At 37.0% G+C, this 23,717-nt stretch overlaps 3 protein-coding genes across 14 annotated transcripts; all 3 read left to right on the top strand.

The window, feature by feature from the left end:
* The first annotated feature begins 652 nt into the window (after positions 1-652).
* On the top strand, positions 653-7,072 carry LOC111476615. Of its 5 annotated transcripts, none has more exons than XM_023120372.1 (14): positions 653-825; positions 1,131-1,245; positions 2,090-2,151; positions 2,316-2,403; positions 2,476-2,537; positions 2,614-2,710; positions 3,213-3,635; positions 3,995-4,462; positions 4,568-4,723; positions 4,819-4,926; positions 5,026-5,085; positions 5,901-5,976; positions 6,059-6,104; positions 6,716-7,072. In XM_023120372.1, the coding sequence occupies exons 2-14, from the start codon at positions 1,147-1,149 to the stop codon at positions 6,873-6,875; spliced, it is 1,905 nt and encodes a 634-aa protein (XP_022976140.1). In that variant the 5' UTR covers positions 653-825; positions 1,131-1,146; the 3' UTR covers positions 6,876-7,072. The 5 variants fall into 5 exon arrangements, with proteins under 5 accessions (XP_022976140.1, XP_022976139.1, XP_022976138.1 ...); XM_023120371.1 differs by having other exon boundaries at positions 1,128-1,245; XM_023120370.1 differs by having other exon boundaries at positions 653-872.
* Positions 7,073-7,702: 630 nt separating this feature from the next.
* Positions 7,703-19,473, top strand: LOC111476612. 7 transcript variants are annotated; one of them, XM_023120361.1, is made up of 10 exons: positions 7,703-7,881; positions 8,788-9,059; positions 9,276-9,936; positions 10,188-10,387; positions 10,469-10,713; positions 11,019-11,670; positions 11,786-11,905; positions 12,003-13,234; positions 14,109-14,256; positions 17,969-19,473. In XM_023120361.1, the coding sequence occupies exons 2-6, from the start codon at positions 8,788-8,790 to the stop codon at positions 11,561-11,563; spliced, it is 1,923 nt and encodes a 640-aa protein (XP_022976129.1). In that variant the 5' UTR covers positions 7,703-7,881; the 3' UTR covers positions 11,564-11,670; positions 11,786-11,905; positions 12,003-13,234; positions 14,109-14,256; positions 17,969-19,473. The 7 variants fall into 7 exon arrangements, with proteins under 7 accessions (XP_022976129.1, XP_022976130.1, XP_022976126.1 ...); XM_023120362.1 differs by having other exon boundaries at positions 11,019-11,702; positions 12,046-13,234; XM_023120358.1 differs by having other exon boundaries at positions 11,019-11,702.
* LOC111476646 (probable E3 ubiquitin-protein ligase RZFP34) lies at positions 18,156-23,380 on the top strand. Of its 2 annotated transcripts, none has more exons than XM_023120415.1 (12): positions 18,156-18,304; positions 20,847-21,079; positions 21,164-21,251; positions 21,351-21,410; positions 21,522-21,554; positions 21,656-21,733; positions 21,910-21,953; positions 22,113-22,153; positions 22,250-22,332; positions 22,420-22,511; positions 22,582-22,693; positions 22,912-23,380. In XM_023120415.1, exons 2-12 carry the CDS (start codon positions 20,907-20,909, stop codon positions 23,014-23,016), a joined length of 909 nt encoding a protein of 302 aa, XP_022976183.1. In that variant the 5' UTR covers positions 18,156-18,304; positions 20,847-20,906; the 3' UTR covers positions 23,017-23,380. The 2 variants fall into 2 exon arrangements, with proteins under 2 accessions (XP_022976183.1, XP_022976182.1); XM_023120414.1 differs by having other exon boundaries at positions 18,156-20,770.
* Positions 23,381-23,717: the final 337 nt, after the last annotated feature.

Raw genomic sequence — 23,717 nt, 5'->3', positions numbered from 1 at the left:
AAGTGCGTCAAGAGTGTTGGTTTCAAGGCAGAGACAATTTGAGATGTACGACTGTGATAGTTGATATTAGATCCACATTTTGTGTGTCTAGTTGAACAAGAAGATCCACATTTTGTGTGTCTAGTTGAACAAGAATGTCAGGAAAAAGAATCTAAAGGTTGAATTTATCATAAATGTATCAAAGATTGTCGGTTTGGACAAGGCAAAAACGGTTAGAGATGTATGACTGTGATAGTTGATTTTAGAACCACATTTTGTGTCTAGTCGAACAAGAATATTGGGAAAAAGAATCCGAGGGTTGAATTCATCACAAGTGCGTCAAGAGTGTCGGTTTGGACAAGGCAAAGACGGTTAGAGATGTACGACTGTGATAGTTAATATCAGAACTACATCTTATGTGCCTAGTCGGACAAGAATGTCGGCAAAAAGAATCCGAGGGTTAAATTCATCAACAAGTGCGTCAAGAGTGTCTAGTTCGACAGGGTAAAGATAGTCGTACGTCGAAGTCAAGACTCTCCCATGCTCGAGCGTGTGAGTGTGACACATAAATGAATGAGGGGAGTTATATTTTATTTCAAAGGGATGCTTATGTAAATAGTCACATGCAACAAAGGACACAAAAGTTACCAACCAACCGTTGATAACGGCCCATTTCCCCTCTCACTCTCTCTCTCCAATCCGCCTTCCCGCCATTGAAATCCCAACCTACTTTCTCGCATACATGTCTGAACCTAATCCCTTCATTCCATGTCCCTGCTATTCTTTGCGGTTCGACTCGTTTCTCTGCTCTTGCTATTCTCTTACAAATTTGCGACCATCGCTCAGGTTCCTTTTGAATGCCATTTGGTTCTTAATTTTTCATCGTCGATCAGGTACGTTCTCCCTATTGCGTTCTGTATTCGTTTTGTTGAACGAAAACGAGCCATTAACTTAAAAGAGAAGCGAAATCTTGTGTAATGAATCATTTGAGCTTGTTTGGAGGATATTTTGTTCTCATTGTTACAGAAATCTAGATTTTGTCTTCCTCCCGTTTAGAAATTATTTGCCTGTATACAGATCGATCCAAGTTTTTTTCAACTCATTGTTTACTGGAAGTAACGTTTTTCCTTTTCAATTTTTTTATGAAGAAGATTCGAAGTTTGAAACATGGCAAGTCGTGTCAAGGAAGAAGAGAAAATTGAAAGAACCATACGCAATCTTTTGAAACTTCCGAAGAACCGAAGATGTATTAACTGCAATAGTCTGGTATGAGAATTCCTCCCCATCTTGCCACTACCTTGAGGAACCAGAAATTCGGAGATTAATAAAATATATACCGATTTTTTAAGCACTTACGAGGAGATTTTCCCTCTAATTAAGGTTAACGACGGATATTTAGATTCAAATTCATATGTGGTAACTTGGTAGATTTCCGGCTGTATTTAGGATCGTTGCTAGTGAATTTAATCTAAAGCAGAGAATCTACAGGGCTGTTATTAGGAGGAACCCTAAAGTTCGGTACGAGGAAAATGCTCCCGAACTTGAGCCAACAAGTCGATCAAATTAATTCATTTGGATAAAATGTCTCAGAGTTCCATGTACAATTAGGTCCAAATTTGTTTTTGATGTTAATCTTAGTGAGTGTTTGTATGCATATATTTCACTCAGATCATAGAGGACAAGCAATAGGCAGTGTTTTGCAGACAGCTCAGTCCGACATAATGGCGTATTTTACCTTGTTCTTGCTACATAATTACTTTGAAGTCGATAGTCAATCCTTTGAGTGCAATATTGATAGCCATCTGCTTCACTTTTCCCAGGGTGTTTGAGTGGCTGAATATGTGACCATGTACTATCAAGTTAGCAATGCATTTTCTATTTACCCCAAATATTCTTTGTAGAAAACTGTTAGTTTATTGATAGAATTTGCGACTTGAGTCTAATGGGCCACGGACATGTGGTTCCATACTATCCATACCTGATGATTGTGTTGGCTATTGATTCTCATTGATTCAGGCATTTGATTTCATTCATAATCCTTCCTTCTGTCCATATTTATGAATTTTATATATGACACTTATCCTTTACATTTACATGTATCCTCCAACAGGGACCGCAATACGTCTGTACAACATTCTTGACATTCGTCTGTACAAATTGTAGTGGAGTACAGTAAGTATTAAAATGACTGTTTAGTTATCTGCATATGTGGAAATTCTCGGTTCCATATAACTTTTTAACTTTTTTTATAAAGAATGTACATAAACTGAATTTGAAGAGATATTTTTTTTAGTTAGAGCAATAAAGATCCTTGGTTCAATTTCATGACTTTGCAGTCGTGAGTTCACTCACCGAGTAAAGTCAGTGTCAGTGGCAAAATTCACGGCAGAAGAGGTGACTGCTCTTCAGGCAGCGGGAAATGAGGTCAGATGCAGTTCCCTTGATGTTCACTTGTTCTTTCTCATCCATTATTAACTTTAAGCTGTCATTATATAGAAAGCACAGCAGATATATTTAAAAACGTGGGATCCCCTGCGACATTCTTATCCAGAAAACAGGTTATTGAACTCATTATATATTTATACATGCTGTAACTGCCATAAAATTTCATCTAATTCCTATATTTTCAAGCAGCAATCTCCATCAACTACGGGACTTCATCAAGCATGTCTATGTTGATAGGAAATATGCGGGTGAGAAAAGTGCTGATGAGCTCCCGAGGTTGAGGCTTGTAAGCTCTCTTCTAATGTGTTTACTCACTTTGGTTAACATTCATTTTGCTTGTTGCTATGCTCGGTGTTCACGAATTTGAAATGATTTTATTTCCTTTAAGCTCATTGATAGAGAAAATATTTCATGTGTGCAAGTCCTCTTCTCTGCAGCTTTTTTAATATACCTTTGGTTAGTAATGACCGACTCTTCACAATAGTATGATATTATCTACTTTGAGCATAAGCTCTTGTGGCTTTACTTTGGGCTTTTCCAAAAGGCTTCATACCAATAGAGATGAATTCCTTACCTATAAACTCATGATCATTCCTTAAATTAGCCAATGTGGGACTCCCTCTCCTCCCTCCCAACAATCCTCAACATCTCTCCTTTTTGACATTTTGCATTTATGTAAGGTTCCCTTCGCTATAAGCATTTTTGGATTTAAACCAACGATGACGAATAATTCTGTGTCCTCAATAAAATCGGCTCCATGTGTTGACAGAAATTTTCAAATATTACAGACTGACAAGGACTCATCCCAAGAAAGGAGAAGGGTTACTCCATATTATGGTGGATTTCAGAACCTGCAAGTTGAGATGTCAAGATCTAGTTCAAAGAGGGAACACAGGAGTCCAATTTATTACTCTGATGAGAGAAGCAGTCCTTCGTATTTAAAAGAAAACTCCAGATATGGAGGCTATAGGAGAAGCTTCACACGCATTGAGGTTGTAGATGACAGAACCAAAGATGATGGACTTCGAATTCGCAAGCTCTCAAATGGATATTCCAGGCCAGTTATCCTGTTTAGTCGTAGTCAAGGAAATTTAGAGAAGTCTTCTCTTGCAGTTGCATTTCATAATAAAGTTACGTCGGGCAAAAATGAACCTGCCCGTAGACTTGAGGATGATGTAAGAAAAGGGATGGACGCTGGTAGCTCTGATCAGGTTTGTAGCTAAAATTGTTGGATACTTGAGTGTTCTTGTTCATTCTGATTAGGGGTATTATTAGTTCTGTGATGTCAATTTTTGCAGTAATATTCTTATGTCTTTCCTCAAAATTATGATGGAATAGGGTTCTTCTATTTGTTTAAATACTTGGCATGCTTTAAGTTGTGTATTGGAGTTTTCGTATGCCATGTTTTTGGATCAAGTGTAAGATTTAGCTGTTCTACTTGTACACAATAAGCCATGATTAAGATTCTAGATATATATATTTTTTACACAGAAACTGGACCTGTTAGTATAAGCTTTACTTCATTTTTGAAATTGACTTCTTCCATCATGTTACATCCTCCTGCTACCAGATTGGTGTTCATGTTAATCCCGTGGAAGCTAAAAGAGACAACGTAGAGAGCCTAATTGATCTTGGCATCAGTTCTGATGAGCCTGATGGTGCTGCCGCATCACAGACCCAACATATGCCTTCAACTAACAATGACAACTGGAACGCCTTTGAGTCATCTTCAACAAAGAACACATCACCAGCCCCCAGTGCAAATACTCTGGAAGCTTTGCTTTTTGAATTATCAGTACCATCAACTGGAGCTGATAATAAACCGACTGATGGACCTGGAAATGGCCATGTGCCAGCAACTGTTTCTGGAAGTACTCTTACACCATATTTCGCTGTGGAGCAGACAGCACTACCAATCAACGTTCAAGCTTCTGTAGCTGGGAGCCCTCCCCAACTCACATCCAATAAGGGTGGTGATATTGCACTAAAAGTCATTAATGGACAACTGATGACTTCAGCTGCCGTGCCAAATTTAGAAGTGAGTTGCTTGATGTGAATTTCTGATCTGAAGAAATTAAGCTCAATTCTGTCTTAAATTTTCTTAACATATTGCTGCTTTTTCGGCTACATCTTTTTGCTGCAGTGGACTTCATTGGAATCCAATGCACAAGGATTTTCAAGTGTTCCAGCTGCAAAGATAGTTGCTGATTCAAAACCAGCTCAGGGTACCACCAATGAAGTTGGATCCCAACCTCCATCTCCGGAAAAGAGTTCTTGCGGAAGAAAGGAACTTCCTCTGGTAATGAGTTTAAATATGATTCATTAATTACTGATGTTTTGCTTTAATGATATGTATATATATATATATATATATACACACACACTTGTATGCAGGACCTTTTTGCCGTTGACTACCCTCAAGTTCCCACCTCACAACCGGGTTGGCAGACTGAAGCTCAACGTGTCATGGGCCAAAGCTTGCAGTATTATCCTACCCCACTGGTATATGAAAAAAATTCATGGTGTTGTGGAATGTAACTTCTTTTTCTGTTCTTTCCAGAAGTATATAACAGATTGTTAATCTATCTTCTATGTTTGCAGGCTGCAAGACCAACGAACCCATTTGATCTTGATGATGAAAACAGTAGATTTTACCCACAGGTACGAACAATAATCAGACATTTCACCTCTGATTTCTCTCTTTCCCTTTGTCTTTTCCACTAGTAATCTGCTTGCCTCTGTGTTCTTTGCTTGATCCTCCGTTCCTCGTGTTGGACGAACACGACTCTCCACAATGGTATGATATTGTCCACTTTGAGCATAAGCTCTCATGGCTTTGTTTTGGGCTTTCCAAAAGGCCTCATCCCAATGAAGAGTGTATTCTTAGATTATAAACCCATGATCATTCCCTAAATTAACCGATGTGGGACTTTCATCATCCAACACCTCGAACTTGTATCAGACAAGTGTTGCAAATATTTCTGATTGAGAAAGAATTTAGTTCTGGATGGGAAGTGTCTTCTTTGGGCTTTTCTTTTGTGAATTGTGAGATCACACATCATTGAAGAGGAGAACGAAACATTTTTTATATGGGGTTTTCCTAGCAGACGCGTTTTAAAATCTGGAAGGAAAGTAAAGCTTAAAATGGAAAGTCTGAAGAAGACAATATTTACTAGTGGTGGAGTTGGGTTGTTATAGGAAAGAAAAAACTATAAAAACTATCCATTTGTGTATTTGGGTGTAGCATTCATGTGCAAATCTAAGTATTCATTATGTAATTATCATGCATAACTTTACCTGAAAATGAAATGGTTGCAGTTTTCATTCATGCCATTTAACCATGAAAGAAGATGGATTAAAATTACGAGTACAGTGCCCCTCACTAGCATTGAGTTGTATTTATCACCCTAGTTGAGGTTGGGTCATTTGTTGTTATTTAAATTGTGATGTTATTTCCTTCTACGCCATCTTTGCAGAGTGCTCCTAGTACCATGCCCGCTCTTGCTAGCTTAACACGGAGTTATAGCGACCAACTGGAAACCCAATATTCAGGTAAGATCGTTCATGCTCTTCAAACTCACCGTAGTCACCTTTAAATCTTTCTGAGGCTCATTTTCCTCTAAACAAATCTCAGGTACATACGCGGGGCAACAGGTCTATGGGAGTATTCCATCTTTGAGGTATGTTCTGTTTACTTGAATCTCAAATTCAAATTACATGCCGTTGGTTGGGGGAAATGAAAACCTCTTTGTAATAAACGCGTTTTAAAGACTGTATCGGCTAGCAATGGGTTTGAGTTGTTACAAATAGTATAAGAGTCAGATACTGGGCGGTGTGTCAACAAGGATGTTGAGCCCCCAGGAAGGTAGATTGTGAGATCTCACATTAATTGGAGAGGGGAGCCAACGAGGATGTTGGCCCCAAAGAGGATGGATGGTGAGATCTCATATTGGTTGGAGAGGGGAACGAAAAAAGGACGTGGAAACCTCTTTCACGTTTTAAAACGATCTCACATTAATTGGAGAGGGGAGCCAACGAGGATGTTGGCCCCAAAGAGGGTGGATGGTGAGATCTCATATTGGTTGGAGAGGGGAATGAAAAAAGGACGTGGAAACCTCTTTCACGTTTTAAAACTATAATTAGTGAGAGTTGAGTGATTCGAACTCCGAAACTCTACGATAACCTTTTAAGGTTCTAACAATACGGGGAGTCGAGGGATTTGAACTCCGATCTCAAGGAGTAAACATATCTTAACCATGAAGGTAAAAAGTAATTAATCTTTTGGGTACAGACCACCGGGAGGAGTAGATAAGTATGGAGGATCCTCCTTCGCAAGTCCTTCTGGCTCCATCAATGCGACACTCCAGCAGCCGAGTAGAACATATTCAGCACCCAACGCAAATCCAAATGCTGCTGCTGCTTCATTTCGCAATAATAATCCCTTTGGATAAGACTTCTGGAAGCTTGTGGGCGCGTCCCATTATCAGGTAATTTCCTTCCTTAATTCTCACTAAATTGTGATTATTGTAATCAAAAGTTTGGTTTTAGTTGAAATAAAACATATGTATATCACTCTCGATGGAGTGTGAAATTTTGTTCATTGACAGTCGAATGAACTGAAACAACACTGTCATTTTTTTATAAATTATATTTTATGGGATAATTTCCACAAGAAAGCTTTGAGACATTATTATTATTATTATTATTTTACTCTAAAGTTCATTAAGGGTGAAATAATATAAGACGGTTTGGTGTGACACAATTTAGTCTATAGTTATTTATTTATTTATATTTCTTAAAATTGGCTGAAACTTTGATAATATTTGTTGACATAGATAATAAATTATTATAAAACGAACATTTTTCTAGTTATTTTTATCTTATATTTGTTTATAAGGATAATTGAAAATCTAATTACAATCAAATAAATACAAATATTAATTGAACGGCAAAAATATCAATAATAATAGTAAATTAATCTTGTGAATATTGAAAGATTTTAAAATTTGTATTAATATTTTTAATAAATCTCAAATTTAGCATTTCAAAGTTAATTTTTATCCTATTTAGGTAAAAAAAAAATCTCATGTAAATATATTTTCATAATTTTTTTGTAGAATACGAAGTATCTTTAATAATTAATTTTAAAGTTTATTGAAATTATAAAAATTAAAATGATATAAATATAAAAAGAAATAAAATTTATAAGACCAAAATTATATTTTAACCCAAAAAAAACATTTTTTCAAAAAAAGAAAAAGAAAAAAAAAGTAGTAGCGGGGCTCCCCTGAAAAAAAAAATGGCGGCAGTTCGTTCGAGTGATCGAGGCGATTTGATTACTAGCGCTGCCTGATCAATCTCCATAGCAGCTCAGTTACTCGATAATGGCGGAACTTCGAAACTTCGATCGGAAAATTGGAGTGCCATCACTGTTCACTTAAATCGACAAATTATAAGGCGTTTTTTCCCTTTTGAAACTCATCTGGTTTCTCTCTCTTTCTCTCTCTCTCTATATCCTTACTGTAACTGCTGCTTTGTTCACAATAGTGTATAATTTTTTTGGATTTCATAGTGTAGCGCATGGAGTATAATTTGTTCAACTCAAATTAGCTTTGTTGAGCTAGCGTTTCTATGCGTGCCTGGTTTATCTCTTTCTTTACTGTAATTGTTGTTTTTCTCACAATAGTATATAATTTTTTGGATTTCATAGTGTAGCGCATGGAGTACAATTTGTTCAATTCAAATTGGCTTTATTGAGCTTCATCTAGTATTTCTACTCGTGCCTGGTTCATCTCTTTCTTTACTGTAACTGTTGCTTTGTTCAAAATAGTATATAATTTTTTGGATTTCGTAGTGTAGCGCATGGAATATATTCTGTTCCATTCAAATTGGCTTTGTTGAGCTCGATCTAGCGTTTCTGTGCCATGTTTGTGTCGTTTGTTGCTGCAATAGACTCTAGTCCTTTGTTTCAGTCTTTCACTGTGATGTCTCTGCAGTAACTCATGTTTGTGTCGTGCCTGTCTTGATGATCAGGAATATCAATTTTGGATATAAGTTTCGTGAACTTTTATTGGGATAGAAAATCAGGATTTTCTCTTTTATTTTTTTATTTTTTATCTTCTTGTCAGTGATCTATGAAACAGAGTAAGTAGCTGAACTTTGAAGAGTCAAGAGTGGATGCCCTTCTTTGTTTAATTCCTTCATGGATCCCTTAGAAAAATACAGAAAAGAGAGACAACCTGGCTGCTTGTTGCTGTTTTTATTTTATGATTCTGAAGAAGAAAGAAGGGTCATTCAGCTTCTTATTGTAGGACTTCGTATGAAATTGGAGTCATTATTGACTTTTCTAATTTTGCACCATAGATGCCGAGAACGGAGGACATTCTCAAACTTCCGGTGCAAGATCCAACATGCTTGGAGTTCTCTGCTGCTCATATCATGTGGGAAAAAATAGAAGGTGGTCGTCAAGGTGGTGCTGATATTGCTCTAGTTCCATTTTCTAGAGTTGAGGATTTCGTAAAAGGAGAATCTTCCAATGCAGAATGTCCTTCTTGCTTTCGCATTGAATCAAGAAGGAAAAGAACTGCAGGGAGTGTCAGCAAACCAAGGGTCGATGGTTATCTCGAATATATATTGTATGTTGTATTTTAATTATCCACTTCTTTTGATGTGTCTGAAGATAATGTTTCCCATGTAATTAATCTGTAAAACATTAAAAGAAGTGGATATTACATGGGAACAGAATATTATGACAATGATGATCTCCAACAATTATTTGGATAAAGCTAGCTGCAATACTTTATTTTATTTAAGTGCCTGACCTTTTATATACTTATATGTAATATGATCAGGTATTGGTGTTCTTATGGTCCAGAAGATTACCGAGCAAGTGACATTGGTGTTAGGCGTAGCTCAATCATCAAACCTGCATCTGGGAAGAGCAGCAGACCAGGAAGACGTCACATGATGAGAGGTTGCCTCTGCCACTTCACTGTTAAGCGCTTATATACACAACCACATCTTGCTCTCATCATCTATAACCAAAGAAAGCATATTGATAAGTCAGGAGCTCCTTGCCATGGGATACTTGACCATGATGCTGTTGGGACAAGAGCTATGTATGCGCCGAGAATTTCAGCGGAATTACGTCAAGAGATTATGTACATGGTGTATGAAGGAATATCTATAGACAATATTGTTCAGCACCATACAGAGGTTGTACAGAGGCAAGGGGGACCCCAAACTCGTGATGATTTTCTTTCTCGTAATGACGTCCGTAACATGGAAAGAGCTATTCGTAATTCTTCACATGAGCTTCATCCAAATGATGATTGTAGTGTGAAGATATGGGTGCAACGAAATAAGAAAATCATTTTCTTCTTTCAAGAGCGTAGTGATTGTAAGCCTTTTGTCCTGGGCATACAGACAGATTGGCAGCTACAACAGATGTTGCATTATGGTCGTAATGGCTCTGTTGCTTCCCATTCAACATTTGGATCAATGAAACTACGGGTACTTTTTATTTCGATTGTGTCATGTCATTATGAATTGTGAGATGCCTTCTCGTGCTCTCCATGTGCTAGATGTTTCTATTCCTTATTGGCTTGACGAATTAATTGACTATTATGAATTGTGACTTATTGACTTACAGAGCCTGCATGATATGATAAGAAAGTGATGCGACAGGTTTTTTAAGTTGCTGTCTCATGCTTGAATAGAAATAGCATTACATTATCCATAATTTTTTAAACATCTCTTGGCAGCTTCCACTATGTAGTTTACTTGTTTTTGACTCATCCCAAAACGCCATTCCCGTTGCTTGGATCATTGCATCCTCTTTTTCTGATCAAGACATTCGTAAATGGCTTGGATTGCTAGCTGAAAGACTTCGTGCGAAGGATCCCAAATGGAGAATTGGTTCCTTTTTATTAGACAATCCTTCTTTTGAGGTTTCTATTATAAGGTTAATTCTGGATTTTCCTTATATATAGGTTCAACTGTTTAAACAATCATGTCTGAGCGTTGATATCATGGTTATTTGCAGGGAGGCTTTTCAGTGTCCGGTTCTATTATGCATATGGCATGTTCGTCGCAATTGGATGAGGAATCTTCTTAAAAAGTGTTCTAATTTGGATGTACAAAGAAAGATGCTTAAGCAATTAGGGAAAGTTTTGTATTGCACAAGGATTGGGTTAGGTTTTGCAGATGCAATGGAGCAGTTCAAGGAAATATTTGCTGATCAGTGTGCTTTTGTTGATTATCTTACAAATACGTGGTTGCCTGACATAGGTAGTTTCTTATTGAAGTTGGTTATTGCAACACCATGACTATCATCTTTTAGTAATTTATTTTTATTTTAGTTATTTCATGTAATTCATTTCTACTTTCGTTTTAGTTTTACCTTATAAACATGCATGCTGTAATTTAATCTTTGATATCAAAATATTTATGATTGATGTTAACACGTGTAAGCCTCATGCTAATGTGATCGTCTTAAAAATAGTTATTTAAGCAACGAATGTTGTTTAGGTGATTTTTGATATGCCTCATTCTCATCCTGAATTATTGATCTTACATGGTTTCATGTCTTGTAGAATTGTGGATAAACAGTATACGGTTGCTACCTTTTTCCACTTTGGAGGCTAATGCGGCGATTGAATCATACCACATTAGATTAAAATCCAAGCTTTTCAAAGAGCAAAACAACAGTTCCTTGTCAAGAGTCGACTGGCTGATCCACACTCTTACAACTCAGTTTCACTCCTCATATTGGTTAGACCAATACTGTCTAGAGAACGGATGTTTTGGGAATTTCAGAGATAAATCCATCTTAACTAATGCATGGAACAAGGCATTACACATCCCAGATGTAGATGTTATGCTAGATGAGTCAAATCTTCAGTTTGCAAAAGTAATATCTCAGTCAAAAAGAAATCTGGAATATACAATTTGGGATCCTGGTTCAGAGTTCTCGTTATGTGATTGTTCTTGGTCAAGGATGGGAAATCTCTGTAAACATGCCATCAAGGTCTCACTGATATGTAAAAGGCAGCAAGCTGCAAGACCATTGTTGGCTTCTCAAGTTTATCAGGATCATGGGACAAACTGTCAGCACAACCCTGTTATTTTTTACCATTGATTACATTTACTGACATACAACAAGAAGCAAAAGGCTTGAAGGATTTGTCAGATGGTGGCTTGCTCCAGCTTATACATCTTGATACTGATTCCCAGATGGAAGATAATGTTCTCCTCTGATCCTGAAATTTTCAATGCAAGTTTTGTATCAGTTTCATTGTTTAGTAACTATTTATTTAACTTTTGTCATAAAAACTATGAATAATTTTGTTTGTTCTATCAGATATGGGCTGGTAGAAAAGGCTTGGCCATAATATGAGTTCTACGTTTGCAAGGATCTGAGAGTTTCAGATGGATGAAATGCAGCTGATAGGGTCTGAAGGATGGCCTCTATGTTGATGAGGTGAGGAGACGTAGAGAGGCAATCAACAACTTTGCTCTATGAATCAGTGGTTGACATATATCATGTTGCCACTGAAATTTCTGTCTACTGTTTAGAGGTCCACATTTGGTTCTGCATTAAAGCTGTCTCACTTTTGCTAGAGGTGGGGATGGTAATGTGATACTGATGGCGGTGACGGCAATATTGAAGTTATGGAGGTGATGATGGTGTTGAGGATTGTTGGAAGGTAGTCCCACGTTGGCTCATTAGGAGGTTGATCATGGGTTTATAAGTAAGGAATAGATCTCCATTGGTACGAGGCTTTTGGGGAAACTAAAACTAAAGCCACGAGAATTTATGCTCAAAGTGGACAATATCATACCATTGTATGAGGCCTTTTGGAGGTTTGTGATTCTTAACGAGTGGGGAAGGAGATGGGGAAGATGAAGGCAAAGGGGCTGCAAGCGGTTTACAAGAAATTGTGATCAACAGGCCTGGACAGAAATACTTTACATTGCAAAGTTGATTGCTTTGGCTTAGCTCACAAACAATTCCTGCGGCTTGCCCAGTGAAAAGTTCGTATTGTATACTAAATTTCTGCAGCTTGAGAAGCTTGCAGACAGGTTATTATGTGTCACATTGAGCGTTTCCAAGCTCGGCATTTTCCCATGGGACTTCGGAAACTGATGGTCAAGATTATAAAGAAACGCTTTCATTAGATACTATTGTTCATTGCGGCTTCTTCACTCGGTGTACTTGACATGGCAAGACATCCACGAAACTTATTGGCAAGAACCATGACAGAAACTGGCGAGTTTTTAAATAATCAGGCAGTACGAAGGCAAATCGATTATGGTGGATAAAAATTGTAATGGAGTTCTTTGTCAAAAAAGAAATTGGCGTACTCACCTTCAAACTCATTGAACTGAAGGCCAAGATATTTATGACTTGGGAAATTTAGAACATCACGAGGAAATTTCCCTGCAAACCAGTTGTTTTTGGAAACTGTTTAGAACTTGATAGCAAAACTGATTTAAAAATTGTGGAAAATGGCATATCAGATAGAAGGTGTAGTTCTTCAGGAAGATATCCAGTAATGTTTCCATGGTTTAGATCAATGCCCTCAACATATAGGATTTAAGGGTCATCAAGAGCTTTGAAGCAAACGCACCTGTACAGTAGCACATATTGCATCCTACCCAATTGGCAGTTATGTTTAGCAGGTTTGAGATAATCAAGCTTATAGGGCAAGTGCTCAGACTGTGAACCTTCAAGCTCGCTTTGTTTATGAAGGATAATTTTTGAGCTACGATGAGGCAAACAAGCGTGAGAAAGGTGGTAATGAGAATGGTAAAAAAATTCATTTCATATCACAGTTCGAGAAAATATTCCTGAAATTTTTATGCTGGAAAAGTGAAAAGAATTTACAAGTGGCTTCTCTTTTCCTTGCTTCTTAGCTAGGGAGAGGAAGGAGCTGTCAAGGAAAAGAAGATTTATGAACCTGAAAAAACCAAGTGGGGGACTGAACTTAGCTTTTGAGAAAGCATGAAGAAATAGTGCAAAGATTTATGCACTTAAAACCCCACCTCATTGATATCAAATATATAGCCTACTGGTCCCAAATCTTACTGAAAAAGCCATATTCTATGCATTAAAATTGTTTGAGGGTAGTTCAAGCCAACCGCTAACCGATATTGTTCTTTTTGGACTTTCCCTTTGGGGCTTTCCCTTAAGATTTTTTAAAACGTGTTTGCTAAGGAAAGGTTTCCATACCCTCATAAACATACCAACACTAATGCACCGGATCCCATCAAAACTCCACAGTTAAGTGTGCGAATTGTTAGATCCCACATTGATTGGAGAGAGGAATGAGTGCCAGCGAGAATGTTGGATCCCAAAGGGGGTGTATTGTGAGAGCCCACATCGGTTGGATAGAGGAATGAAATATTCGTTATAAGGGTGTGGAAATCTCTCCCTAGCAGATGCATTTTTAGGGAAAACTCGAAAGGGAAAGCCTAAAAAAGACAATATCTACGACCAGTGGGTTTAGATTGTTACATTCCATATCTTAATTTTCTTCCAGTTAAGCCAAACCTCTAGATTTTGATATAGAAAAGTGAAACGTAAGGTTATAAAAACCACCCTATGTTTGATCTCTTATGGCATGAATAAGGGTTCAGTCAAAGTCACTGCTATCACTTAAAGTTTCATTCTTCTTGTATAGGTGGCATGCTCAAATTTTGCAGGGTACTAAGAAAAGATCGTGAGGGAAACGCATTGCACTGTGGAGGCTACCATTTCCGAGTTCATGGCAGTTGAAGGACGCTGGATGTTAAAGCATACGTGTGTCACTGTGGCAACATCTTTTTCAGGTCAGTGACTTCTTTCTATTCTACTGATTCTTTTGATCTTAATGAATCTCATATCATTTCAATTTCTTTAATGATAGATACCCAAACCAATATTATCTGAATTATTCCTTCATCATTATCATCATTATTAATATCTTGTTGATTTCCTAAGTTGGTTTAAAACTCTGGCTAAAGAGTCAACATGTTCCTAACTCAGTTAGTAAGGGATTGATAAGGTTCATCATGAATCGTTAGTTCAAATTTCTATCTCTGTTTTTTTCTGTTCGAACATCGTAAGTTAGTGATCGAAGATTAACTTTTAAGATGTAATTGATATTTCGGAAATCTGTGGCCAAAAGAAAAAAGAAAAAAAAAACTTTACCATCATAATATGTTGCTAGTTTGAATCACCTTGTGTAACTGAAGAAGATACTATTTATGGATGGGATGTGAGTGGAGGGCCCCACAGTTCTTTAACGTTTTTGGAGATTTTTAACCGTTCCTCATGGCTGAGAATAGTAGGACAGTTGGCTTAACTTGCTTCCTCCTGTCCTTTAGCCACCTTTTGTTGCTGTGATATTTCCTAAGAATATTCCTACTCTTTACGCCCCTTCTTTTTGCTTCACTTTTTACCATCCATCTTTTCTGCTTATCTCAACAACTTTCTGGGGTGGCGATTTGATCCCAAAATCCCTTTGCTTACAATCTGTTGATTCTTCTATCCTAAACTTACATTCATTCTATTCCTTCTTGTCATTTTGTTTTGAATTTATTGATATTTTGGAATTCAAATCTCTTGGGTTTTTAAGGAACAAAAAAGAAAAACATCCTAGAGAATTCTTCTTACTACGAGTAGATATTGTCCACTTTGGCCTATTATATAATACTCACGGGTTTTAAAACGCGTTTACTAGGGAGAGGTTTCCACACTCTACTAAGGAATGTTTTGTTTCCCTTTCTAACCAATGTCAGATCTCATAATCCACTCCCTTGAGAGCCCAAAGTCCTCACCAGCAGACCGTCAAGTGTCCAGCTATGATACCATTTGTAATAGTCTAGCCTAAGTCTATCTTTAGTAGATATTGTCCGTTTTAGCTCGTTACATATCGTCACTAATCTCACGATTTTTGAAACACATCTAATAGAAAGAGGTTTTCACACCTTCAACGAAAGATAAAGATATTAAAAGAAAACAAATATAATTCTGAAAAACTACTAAACAAATATTTATCATAAACGACCCTAAACCTAGACAGAACCGTAGTTTGAGCACATTTGTACTGAATTTTGTGGTAAATAAAGATGAAATCTATAGGTTGTGAAGACTAGTCGTTATCAGCCGAAAAAGGAAAGATAAACTATTGGGTTAGTTTCCCCTGGAATTAAAAAAAGAAAATTATCCACTTTTTATGGAATCCAAAATTTCCCCAAATCTTCCCATAAGATTTAGTTCTTGTACTCAAGGGAGCACAAAGAATCGATGAAAAAGGTGTGCATCTTTTTGGATTATTCGTGCACACCCACGTCCATGACTCGTCATAATGTAAGTAATATGTGTAAACATGTGAACGTTTTATTCCATTTTTTGCTTTGAAAATGACGTTAAAAGTGGGTTCGGTATCCTTATCGTATCCATATGTTGTGCACTGGGGCTAGTATAGTGATGGCTGAGTGGGCTTCTACTAGTCTGGGTGGCTGCTCTTATTCAGCTTCCTCCCAAGGGGGTTTTGAATTGCCTCAAGGATTAATCATTTTTAAGGGGAAGATCATTTCTTAACCCCTCGAACGAGACAATATCGAAATGAGAGTGATCTTGAGTATGTATATGTATGAGATCCCAAGTTAATTAGAAAGAGGAACGAAACATTTCTTAGAAGGGTGTAAGACCTCTCTTTAGTTAACATATTGTAAAATCGTAAGGTTGACAATGATACATAACAGGTCAAAGCGGACATGAGTTTGGGCTGTTATAAATAGTATTAGAGTTAGCCACTGGGCAGTGTGTTAGTGATGTTGAAATTTTTTCTAAGAAGCATGTTGAAAGGACTCGAATTTGTGGGGATGGTAGTTTTCAGTCTTGGAAACGATGAGGAAGCATGTTAAAAGAACTCTTCACTCTTAGAACCACAGCAAATGTTGAGGATTATTGGGAGTAAGTCCCACATTGACTAATTTAGAGAATGATCATGAGTTTAGAAGTGAGGAATACTATCTCTATTGTTAAGAGGCATTTTGGGGAATCCCAAAGCAAAGCTATGAGAGCTAATACTAAAAATGGACAATACCATACTATTGTGGAGAGTCGAAGCCGTGAGAGCTAATGCTCAAAGTGGGTTTTTGGGTAGATTATATATTTATTTTATAATTTATTAAAAATAAAAACAAATATAGACGTGGCAAAGATGAGTCCCATCCCCATCCCATTCTTTTCTTCCTTGTCTGATCTGATAAACATCAAAATAGTTAGCTGTTTTCATTTGACAAAACACGTGATTCCGTGATACACCCTTCCTCCTGGTTTTTCTCCCCCAAACACTTATCCAAAACTCTTTATTATTATTATTATATTCACGGTCATCCGTCCACGTCATTTCTTTTCTAATTTTCATCTTGACACGTGGCACACAAAAAAAAAAAACGACGCTTCATCACTTCCCACTCCACCCGTCACTTTAAATCTGAACCGTCGAAACTGAATCTCCGTGACCTGTTGTTTGGCTTCTGGAATCAAACACGCTTCAACATAACCGACAATTTTGAATTTTCGGAAAAAAAAAAAAAAAGAAAAATAAATTACAACTGTAATCCATTCATCTATGTTCTTATTTCCATAGATTCCCTCTCTTTTGGTTTTTCCTCCCTTACCGTTGATTTTTATTTTATTCATCTAATTTTTAAATTTCTTATTTTTCATTTTATAGTTTTTTTTAATCTACTAAACATTGATTATATCCTATTTTATTTTCCAATTTTTGTTTTTTGTAATAAATTGTATTAAATAAATGAATCCACTGATTTCAGTTTCTTTTTTTACAATATTGAAAAAAAGAAAAAAAAAAAAAAAAACCTTTCGTACTTATTTGATTGTACTATCTATATTTTTCATATTTATTTAGGCTCAAAAAGATAATTTTAGAATCTTCCGCCAATTTTGAATAATTCCTAAAAGAAATTGGAAAATTCGATCTTCTTGGGAAAGAAAACTAATCAGATTACTCAATGGTCAAAATAAATTACTAATTAATTTTTTTTTTTGTCACTAATGGAAATTATAAACATAAATTTCAGTGTCATTTATATATTTGGATTAAAAAAGTATTTACATTTTTTTTAATATTTTTAAAAATCCATAAAATTAGTATGAAATAAAGAAAATTATATTGCTGTAGAAGCATCGGAATCTTTGAGAAACATGGCTTTTGTTCTTTACAGCTATAAATTTGGTCCAAAAAAACACACACATTCAAACACAGCTATAAAACTTGCTGCAAAAGGAAAATTTTGCTAAAATAAATTTAAATTAGTTCCTAAAACTAAAAATTTAGTAATTGAATTATTATATTTTTTAAATTTTATAAATTTACTGAACCAAAAAAAATTAAAATTTAAGGATATATGGATATAAAATTTAAATTTATATCTAATAGGCTGATTATTTTTTTCTTTTTTTTTTAAAATTATTGTGAGTTAAAAATTTATGGTATATTAAATTTATATAAAAAAAAAAATGCAGTATTGAAGATAATTCAAAAGATAGGGGTAGAAGAGGAAATTCATGCGCTGGCCATATGGGATGGCGACACCCGAAGCTTCACAGTATCGCTGTCGTTCTTTGAGAAACGCGCGTTGCGAAGCCTCTGGAAATCGCGCCCTCGCCTTTACTATAAATACCGTTTCACTTTGAACTGTACCTCACACACCTTCGGATTCTTTGTTTCTCATCTGGTTCTTAAACTCAGCGGGTTTCTCGGCTGTTCGGTGCTTCGATTTTTGTGTTGGATCTCTTTTGTAGCTGTTTTTGGTATTCGGGTTCGCATCCGCAAGCTTGTGTGTTCGCCGACTGAACGAAGTTCGTTATTCTATTTAGACAATTTTCTGTAGTTTTTCTGTAGTTCGTAATTCTTGTTTTTGATTATCTTTTGGTGGAACGGTTGGATTTTAGTTTTATCTTGTCTTCTTTCTTCGGCAAATGTGATGTGCATTTTCTCTCTGGCTGGAATTTTTTGTTTGGTTTCTTTGATAATTTTATCGCGAAATAGATGGGGATTTGGGATCTTATACCTTCTGGTTTAGTTCAACTTGTTGTGAGTGGTTCTCGATTGTGTTCTTGTTCCCTCTGCGACTACAATTGTGGAGGTATATGGTCCCAAATTTTCTATAATTTTTTTTCCTTGCGATAATGAAGTCAAAATTCTCCTTGCAATTTTTTGGGTGCGCACTAGGCTGTTTGGTTCTCTGCGATTGATGGCTCTGGGGATGTTCGTTCCCTAGTTTTGTTTGAGGTTTCTCTTGCAGCTAGGTGTTGCTAAAGTTGATGGATTGAGCGATGTTTTGATTTGATGATGTATCTTGGTCTGGAGTTTTTGTATTTCTAGAGTACATTTTGATTGTGTGTTGAAATGCTTTTCGGTTAGGGTTTTGTTTATAGAAACTAAGAGCTAGATGTCTGTTAAAATTCCTTGCCTCCTGCAGTATTGAAGACTTTGACGTCCGTTTTTGAAGTTGTTGAACTGAGTAATGCTCATGAATGGATGTTACATCCTTGATCATAATTTTGAGGTCTTGACTTCGTCTTCCATTTTCTAAGTGTTATGTTTAAGATGCTTATCTTCTTAGTTAGGGAGATAGTATCTATTTTGCAGCCTTTTTGAGTCTCCCCCTTGGCCCTCCAACCCAAAAACGTAAGACACGGTTCTTAAAGCTCATTACTACGTAGTATAATATCCATGGAAGCTGTTCCTATGATGTTGAATTTCAATCGAAATGGTTTGATGGGTGGGAAGTCAGGTCAGAGAAGTTTTAGATTCAGTGGTGACATTTAGGCATTCACCCCTCTACTGGTGCTTTAAATTACATGTTGAACACGCGAATGGTGGTTTTTGTTTGATAATTGTACAGAATCATAGGGTCTACTACTGTAAGTACGCGAGATGATGTCCAAAACGAAGCAAGCTGTGGTTTATTTATTTGGATGCTCTTTACCAAATATTCAGGATTCTCTGGCTTTCTCTCAACTTGGTCGCTGGTGATACCTTGTAAAAACTCTGGCCACAATCTTTGGCGGGCTTATCTACGATCTTTTTATCTATTTGTTTATTTTTATTTAAAAAATCTAATTATGAGGAGCAGTAGGGAGCTGGGATGGTAGCCACACCGTCCCATCGACGTACTTCACCCTTTTGCAGTGGACTTGGACGAGTTATTATAACCAAGTACAAATGAAGTTTAGATAGATGCTTCTGGGTGGTGTTGAATGTTGGATTCTTGTCTGCCACCTTTCGAAAACTTGACGTTGGAGTATGAGTAGCATCGTTGGAGTTCCGGACGTGTTTGTGCTTCTTCTACGTGTTCCCGATGAAGTCCTGATTATCCTTGGACTCTCAGAGACCATAAGAGTTATAGGTGGCTCTCTGCTAGCGAGATTGCCAGAGCTGTAGGTGCAGTTATGGGCGTTATATTTGGTTGGCTGGATAGCCTTGGGCACATGATCTATTCTTGTAAGATCAGCTACGCAGATTGTGTCGTTCACCTTAGAAGCTAAAAGTTCAGATCCCCCTCATTTTATCAATTCTCCATCTCTCTTCAATGAATCTTTAGCTTCCTCTTGCACCTTGCCCTCCGGAACAATTTTCATTGTTCAGTCAGTTGCTGGCCATGGCCGCCTTCAAGAAGAGTAAAAAAAAAAAAAAAAAAAAAAAAAAAAAAAAAACAGAACCTTTTTGCTAATCTGGGGAAATAGTTGTCTTCTTCTTGGTTGTTTGGTTCTCAGTATTATGGGAACGGAGGAGCCGGATGATTGCAAAATACCATGTGATGAAGGAAAATCTATTGGCTTTCAGAGAGAAAATAATAGATGGGTAAGTTGGGTTCTTGACGGAAACTGAATGCGGATTTTCAATTTGAGGTAGGCATGTCCTTTTGGACAATTAAGCGAGTAGAACCATTAAATACTTTGCTCTTTTTTTTTCTTTTTTTTCTTTTTTTTTTGTTATTTTTGGAACACATTTGATTGGGTATGTGTTGCTTTTACCATAGGTTGATGCATCTACTGGTTGACCCAGTTTAGTGGGAATTGCATCCGGAGTCTTCAACAAATCAAGTGATCATGATGTGCAATTGGTCACTATTCAAAGCTGGAGGCTCTGGGGTTCCCCAGTGCTGCGTTGTAGTTATTATATGGTCTCCTATAACTCTTCTTTTTTGGATGAACTGAACTCTCCTCTTGGAGTTATGATGATTGGAGCTGTTCAGCGTTCCATGGATTATTTGTTGCTGATGTGCTGTGGTCTGCAGCTGTATAGAAGAAAGCAACAATGTCATGGCCTTTTTGACGGTGATTAACATGCCTTTTCTGGCTTTAGGATGATTGCTGAATTTATTCCTATATGCAGGTGCTTTAAGCTTCTACCCAGATTCAACCATTGTCTTGCATTGGAGGATATTATATTTCCATGGCAGAGGTTGCTACTTACTCCGAGCCTCAACAGATTGGGACAGAAGGAAATCAACAAATGACATGCAGAGGAAATGAGACAAGAAATGAGCAGTTTGATTCTCAGGCTTTGCCCTTTGAAAAGTCAAATGACCCCCAAGAGTTGATGGAGATGGGATACATGCAATATGGGTAAAGTCCTTGAGAATTTGCTTTCTATCCCTGTTTCAGGTCTTTCTTATTCATTTGCTAAACACAGAACATGTTATTTTGCAGATGTGCACATTATAGGCGAAGGTGCCGCATCAGAGCTCCCTGTTGTAATGAAATTTTTGATTGCCGTCATTGCCATAATGAAATAAAGGCAAGAAACTACATTTTGAGCGTGATCTTAGATCTGGTTCTGAGCATCATATCATATAGTTGACTCATAAACCTTTTCTTTTTTAATTTCCTCTTGCAGAATAGTATTTGTGTTGATCAGAAAGAAAGACATGAGATCCCACGCCATGAAGTCAACCAGGTAAAGTTACCCACTGGTCACTTATCCATCTTCTTCAACCTCTTCACCTTGTCAGAAGTTTCTCTGAGTTGAAGTATCTCTTCAAATTTACCTATACTTCTGTTTTCTCAGGTTATATGCTCACTTTGTGGAACTGAACAGGAGGTGTGTGCTTAATCTTACTATTTAAATTTTGTATAATTGGTTAGTAATGCTCGTGCTCATTTGCTCTAGATTCACATTTTTGTTGGTTTCTGATTCGACAGGTTCGCCAAGAATGTATCAATTGCGGTGTGTGCTTTGGGAAATATTTCTGTGAGGCTTGCAAGCTGTTTGATGATGATGTAAGTACTGGGCATCCCACTTGGTTTCCCATATCGTGCACCAATTCACAGTTTTCCATTTTGTATACACCTCTCATTTCTTATGCACTAACGAAGTCAATTTTTTTTTATCCACTTGGTTTTATTTTATACCATCTTATTTATATTTATTTTGGTATTTGTTTCCTTTCTTGTAGATATCTAAGAAGCAGTATCACTGTAATGGCTGTGGAATTTGTAGGTATGATATCCTAAATTCCATTTATCTTAATCGAATAATACTGCTCTGTTTCCATATGTTTACATGAAAACCAAAAACTTGGTTGTATTGTATGTGTTTTCTTTGGAGTTTTACCTATGTCCTCACAATTATTTGATGCCATTTTGAACATTTTGACAGAATTGGGGGGCGCGATAACTTTTTCCACTGTTACAAGTGTGGTAAGTCAGTCGTGATTGTCTGATGCATCCTGCTAATGGACTGATTAAAGTTGTATCAAATGTGTATGCTGATTTTTATATAATCTTGTCATGAAGGTTGCTGCTATTCAGTTATTTTAAAAAATAGCCATCCCTGTGTTGAAGGAGCAATGCACCATGACTGTCCTGTTTGCTTTGAGGTAAAGCTTTCCCCTCATTTCCCTTCTTCATTTGCTACCTATTCTTACACCAAGTAATGACGCGCATCTTTAACAAATGGATTGCAGTTTCTATTTGATTCGACCAATGACGTTACGGTAATGCCATGTGGACACACCATCCATCAGAATTGCTTGAAGGAGATGAGAGATCACTTTCAGTAAGTGTTCATACAGAGTTCTTGTTTACTTGTGGAACTTAGTTTTCTAATAACATTGATTGTGCCACAGATTTGCTTGCCCTCTCTGCTCCAAGTCCGTTTGTGATATGTCCAAGGTGTGGGAAAAATTTGACAGGGAAATTGCAGCCACGCCCATTCCAGAGCCATACCAGAACAAAATGGTAAAGCTCCCACCTCACTTTTACTTCGACTTTCTTTTCACTGATGGGTAATATTTATATTAGAGCGTATCTGCTGATGCTATTTATTGGTTGTTTAATATAATATCGCCGTAGAAACTAAAGAGTCTTATGTGTTCAAATGTCTGTTATGAATATATCATAACCTATGGGTTTAAGCTTTTAATCCTCCAAGATTAAAAAATTTACAACTCAAACAGGTTCGGATTCTTTGCAACGATTGCGGTAAGACGTCGAATGTGCAGTATCATATTGTGGCCCAAAAGTGCTTGAATTGCAAGTCCTACAACACCAGACAGACCTGAGGCTAGAGATGTGGATATGAAGGCCACATCCTATCATCCTGCAGCCCTGAAATGCTTCCATCTCCAGCTATCTAAGCTCCCGTTTCCATGCTGCTACTCTTGAAGAACCTTCAAGCCACACGTCATTCTCGAGCGATGGAGAAGATGACTGACGTATTCTGCAGCTTCCTTTGCTTTTGCTTCAGGAAATCAACAACATCGCACCTTCTTTTTTTTTTTCCTTTTTTTTTTTGTTTCCTTCATTTGGTTGATATCTTGTGTTCTACCTCTTTCTTTCTACATCATTCTATTTATTGGTGTCTGTATTGTTGTATTTGCCCCCTCGCTTAGTATGAAAGTATTGCATTGCATTTGATTTGGTTTTTCCAGAATTAATAGCCTTTCCGTGATGATTAATGACCAACTTATTTTAGTTAGTAAAACGACTGACGAATCGAGCTGAGAACTTTCTAAGAAGCTTGAAAGATAGTTCTCGGTTCGATCCAATTCTAGGGGTCGTATTGATGAATGAGGTCAAGTTTTAGGTAATATATTTGATGGATTGATGTTTGCTTTGCAAGCTTAATTTGCCCAAGCTTTGGTTGAGGAATCTCAAAAGTTAAATGATGGCCAAAAGAAAAGGGTAATGTGGTGAATAGGAAGGGCAATGATGAGAGCACATGCAAATGGAAGGTATTAGGGGACCAAAGCAACAAAGCCTA

Source organism: Cucurbita maxima, unplaced genomic scaffold (assembly GCF_002738345.1).
Source record: "Cucurbita maxima cultivar Rimu unplaced genomic scaffold, Cmax_1.0 Cma_Scf00003, whole genome shotgun sequence".
Lineage (NCBI taxonomy): Eukaryota > Viridiplantae > Streptophyta > Magnoliopsida > Cucurbitales > Cucurbitaceae > Cucurbita > Cucurbita maxima.
Note: the sequence above shows the minus strand (reverse complement) of the source record. Positions and strands in the feature narration are given on the sequence as shown.

Coding starts and splice junctions, on each gene's coding strand:
- LOC111476612 (XM_023120361.1), top strand. CDS start 8,788: ATGCCGAGAACGGAGGACATTCTCAAACTTCCGGTGCAAGATCCAACA. Junction 9,060..9,275: donor GGTTATCTCGAATATATATT/GTATGTTGTATT, acceptor TAATATGATCAG/GTATTGGTGTTCTTATGGTC. Junction 9,937..10,187: donor TTGGATCAATGAAACTACGG/GTACTTTTTATT, acceptor ATCTCTTGGCAG/CTTCCACTATGTAGTTTACT.
- LOC111476646 (XM_023120415.1), top strand. CDS start 20,907: ATGGCAGAGGTTGCTACTTACTCCGAGCCTCAACAGATTGGGACAGAA. Junction 21,411..21,521: donor CACGCCATGAAGTCAACCAG/GTAAAGTTACCC, acceptor CTGTTTTCTCAG/GTTATATGCTCACTTTGTGG. Junction 22,154..22,249: donor TTTCCACTGTTACAAGTGTG/GTAAGTCAGTCG, acceptor CTTGTCATGAAG/GTTGCTGCTATTCAGTTATT.
- LOC111476615 (XM_023120372.1), top strand. CDS start 1,147: ATGGCAAGTCGTGTCAAGGAAGAAGAGAAAATTGAAAGAACCATACGC. Junction 2,538..2,613: donor CATTCTTATCCAGAAAACAG/GTTATTGAACTC, acceptor ATTTTCAAGCAG/CAATCTCCATCAACTACGGG. Junction 5,086..5,900: donor ACAGTAGATTTTACCCACAG/GTACGAACAATA, acceptor CCATCTTTGCAG/AGTGCTCCTAGTACCATGCC.